This window comes from Dichomitus squalens, assembly GCF_000275845.1.
Source record: "Dichomitus squalens LYAD-421 SS1 unplaced genomic scaffold DICSQscaffold_220, whole genome shotgun sequence".
Taxonomy (NCBI): Eukaryota; Fungi; Basidiomycota; class Agaricomycetes; order Polyporales; family Polyporaceae; genus Dichomitus; species Dichomitus squalens.
The window spans coordinates 1-3431 of NW_006767102.1; the positions used below are offsets into that span (position 1 = coordinate 1).

Below are 3431 nucleotides of genomic sequence, written 5' to 3' on the forward strand. Positions count from 1 at the left end.
CTCATTGCAGATGCCGGCTGATCACGCGCTCCAAAAGACCTGTTTCGGACTTCGCAGTGCGTATCTTAGCACTACGCTTAAGGATTGTGGTGTAACCTCGCTGAATATTCATAGGCATCGGAGCTTGATTCTATGAGCAACGACGAGATCATTGAACTCATCGGGTCTCGTCGCACTGGGACCCTCAGCGCTGAGGCCGGTGTCGACCTGGGCGACAACCACATATTGCCGCTCACCGACACAACCGTTGCGAAGCGGATATGGGACGACCACGATATGTTCGTGTCCGAGGCGCTCACGTACGATCTTGTCTTCCATCACACAACCATCCCTGTCCCACGCGTTCGTCGTGTCATCCGGTACGATTCAGGCGAGTATTCCGTCTTCGTCATGGATCGTATCTCTGGCCAACAGCTTGCCCAAGTCCGGCCTTCGCTGTCTATCTGGGGAAAACTTCGCGTCGCCTTCACCTTGCGCAGTTACATTCAGCAGTTACGCGCCATTAGGCACCCACGTTCCGTCGTCCCCGGCCCGTCGCTCCTGACGCCAAGGCCTTAATTTGCCCATGCCCAATGTTTGGTGAAATAGGGCCTCCTCGCGGACCCTTCTCATCTTACTCCGAGTTATCTGCATTCTGGAACGCCAAATACAATGCAGCTCGTGCGTTTGCGCTTCGTAGAGCAGGCGCAGCTAGCACGGCCATGCCCTCAAAGCCATTCGACGACATTAGACCACTGGTGCTTACTCACTGCGACCTCAACATGCGCAACATCCTTGTAGGCGATGACGGTAGGCTTTGGTTGATAGATTCGGGATGGTCGGGATTTTATCCAGAGTGGTTTGAGTACGTGACCGCCAGGAGGCGTTCAGAGCTCGTACCCTCGGCTAAGCCTGACCACCGGGTATGGGAGGCTCTCATGCCATTCATATGCGGCCCTTACTTCCGTCAGTGGAGATGGTTCTGGTCTATGGCGTGGATTCTCGATTACGGCCAATAATGGACCTATTGAGTCGACATGGCGAGCAAGGGAGAAGGACTCATGGTTGCACAGCGAATGTATACTTGTCGCCCGTAGAGCAGAGAGTCAGACAGTATATACACAACAACTACTGACCACTTCATGTTTCTGGACTGGAGTCTCATGCTACGTACTGATCTGTGTCTATGCAAGTCCTGTAGCCTTAGGTCCCTCGTTTCGCTCTGTCGGCCAACTCAAGTCGACCTGCACATCGGGAACTCAGTGGGGCAATGAGACTCGGATGCAAGACCGTTCGATGCATAAGGTGAAATATACCCACCTGTGTCTCCAAACGAGTAATGGTGTCCGCAACGTGCTGACTGAACTTGAAGAGAAGGACTGCGCCTTATTCTCGCGTGCAGTTAGAACACGAGATATTGGAAGAGATCTGTCCGGCCAGGCCCGCGCATAACACGTCGTCTTGCATGACTGACTCTCTTGATGGCCAAGAAGCAGACCTCGCGGCAGCTTTCATGTATGGATCGTACCAGCACGCCCACTTTCCTTCAATGAATCGAGGCCTAAAGCCAGTCCACGGCGAACAAGCCTTCCGCACTAGCTCCAGCCATGTATCTTGCAGCCAATCACGGCTTTCGAAAATCGGGTTTATAGCAGCGCGGCATTCGCGGTGAAAAGCCAGGAGACGGTGAAGGTAACCTCCCGAGATATGTATTGTATCGATGCTGGGGTACAGGTTTCTTGTGAGATCGGCGCGCAACGTGCCTCTCGCAGCGACGAGAGCTACGTCGCGCATGTTGAATCGACATGCTATGGCATAGAGTAGTAAGGATTCCTTCGGAGTCCCTACTTGTTGAGACCTAAGAGCTGTTTGTAGGAAATCGACGGCCTTCCGCATACCGTATTTTTCAGCAGCGATGAGTCCGGCATGAATGTCGAGCATGTCAGCGAGATGTGGGTGCTCGAACGGGTCGTATATGCGAATCAGGATGCTCATAGTTGCGGCGGGCTCTGCGACGGGAACTTCTTCGGCGACGTTCGAACGGCGGGCCACCAGAGCGGAGAGTAGCGGAGAGGCGTGCAGGATCCCATTCCCTGAGAGTGCTAGTCGTTGCCCATCGGACGTCAAGAGGACAAAGTTGACGTCGCCGGTACTGAAAGCGGGGGTACTAGGGCTACTAGCATGGGGAGCTGAGTCAGACTGATCATCGTCCATGACGACACGTGTAGTACTGACCCTATGGCAGAGACGTCTGGCGTAGGGGTAGAAACGGGCACTGTGAAGGTGATCGCGCGGCTGCGGTCGACATCTGCCTTCTTTCTATGGTTTTTCGGTTTTGGGCCCGACTTAGTAGGAGAGAAGGAGACCATGCCGAAGCCTGCATCACCCTCTGCCGAGCAATAATGGAGGAGGCGATGATACGCCCCAAACGAGATCTCTTCCAACTCATCCACGTACTGGTTCTGGACCTTCGATCGGTGGATCTCCTGTGCAGCCGTATGGGCTTCGTCTTCGAGACCAAGCTTGCAAGCGATGATGTACACTCGCAGCGGAGCGGACGGGATGAGCTCCCGCAACCTACGCTTCGCTATCTGAGATGCTCTGCGTACATCGAACTTGATAGCGGCCTCGAGCACCGCGCACACCTCGGTGATCGATGTGAGCACGGGTTCCTCCAGGGGGTAGCAGAGCAACAGCAACGGGGTGAGAGCTTTGCTAGACTCCGACATGCGGATGACGGGTAGACCGTCCACCTGCTCCTCTGTGGATGGGGCAGAGGAGTCTGAGTCGGAAGATGAGGTAGGCTGCGGTAGGTCGAACATGTCGCGGAAGAAGTCGGAGGCGATGGTCAGAATGAGCTTGTGCACTTTGTATGCGACATCGTCGGAGGAGTACAAGACCACATCGGCAGAAGAGTAAGTGAATGGATGTGCAGTGATGACACACATAATTACGTTCAAGACTAGTGGATAGATCGTGGTGGGAGACAGAGAAGGTGCCTGTGCCACGAGCACAGCGTGAAGGGCCAGATTTTGGCGGGGGAGAACATGCGGAGAATGTGCGGATTCCCACGACATTCTCTCCACATTCTCCCCCATGTTCTCCAGGACGGCGAATCTGTAGACTACATGCATGTTGCCTCGACATTCTCACCATGTTCTCTAGTTCTCGATTCGGTAGCCTCGTAATGCATGGATACTTGTCAGATAAGTTTTCGACGTGGCATTATGGAGCGTCACCACTCCCAGTATGCCTCCAGCTGTACTATCACCCCGGCCGCCTGCTGTCATCCCTCAGCTGCAGACTGGCATCATGCCCAACAAACCATACCGGCAACCACCAAAGTGATGCTATTGCAAGGGCAAGTGCTCAAAAAAGCTCCTGAGTTACGACATCGTCAGCGCGCACACTGCGGCCACCAATGCGCATCATGAATGCGACATCGCAACGGC

The 3431-nt window shown here is 54.4% G+C and overlaps 2 protein-coding genes across 2 annotated transcripts; one reads left to right on the forward strand and one right to left on the reverse strand.

The window, feature by feature from the left end:
* Positions 1-132: 132 nt before the first annotated feature.
* On the forward strand, positions 133-998 carry DICSQDRAFT_150887 (uncharacterized protein; the record flags this gene model as incomplete). The annotated part of the gene is made up of 2 exons (XM_007371727.1): positions 133-522; positions 552-998. The coding sequence occupies 2 exons, from the start codon at positions 133-135 to the stop codon at positions 996-998; spliced, it is 837 nt and encodes a 278-aa protein (XP_007371789.1).
* A 627-nt stretch (positions 999-1625) lies between these two features.
* Positions 1626-2927, reverse strand: DICSQDRAFT_175865 (uncharacterized protein; the record flags this gene model as incomplete). Its single annotated transcript, XM_007371728.1, has 3 exons — positions 1626-1760; positions 1828-2152; positions 2215-2927. 3 exons carry the CDS (start codon positions 2925-2927, stop codon positions 1626-1628), a joined length of 1173 nt encoding a protein of 390 aa, XP_007371790.1.
* Positions 2928-3431: the final 504 nt, after the last annotated feature.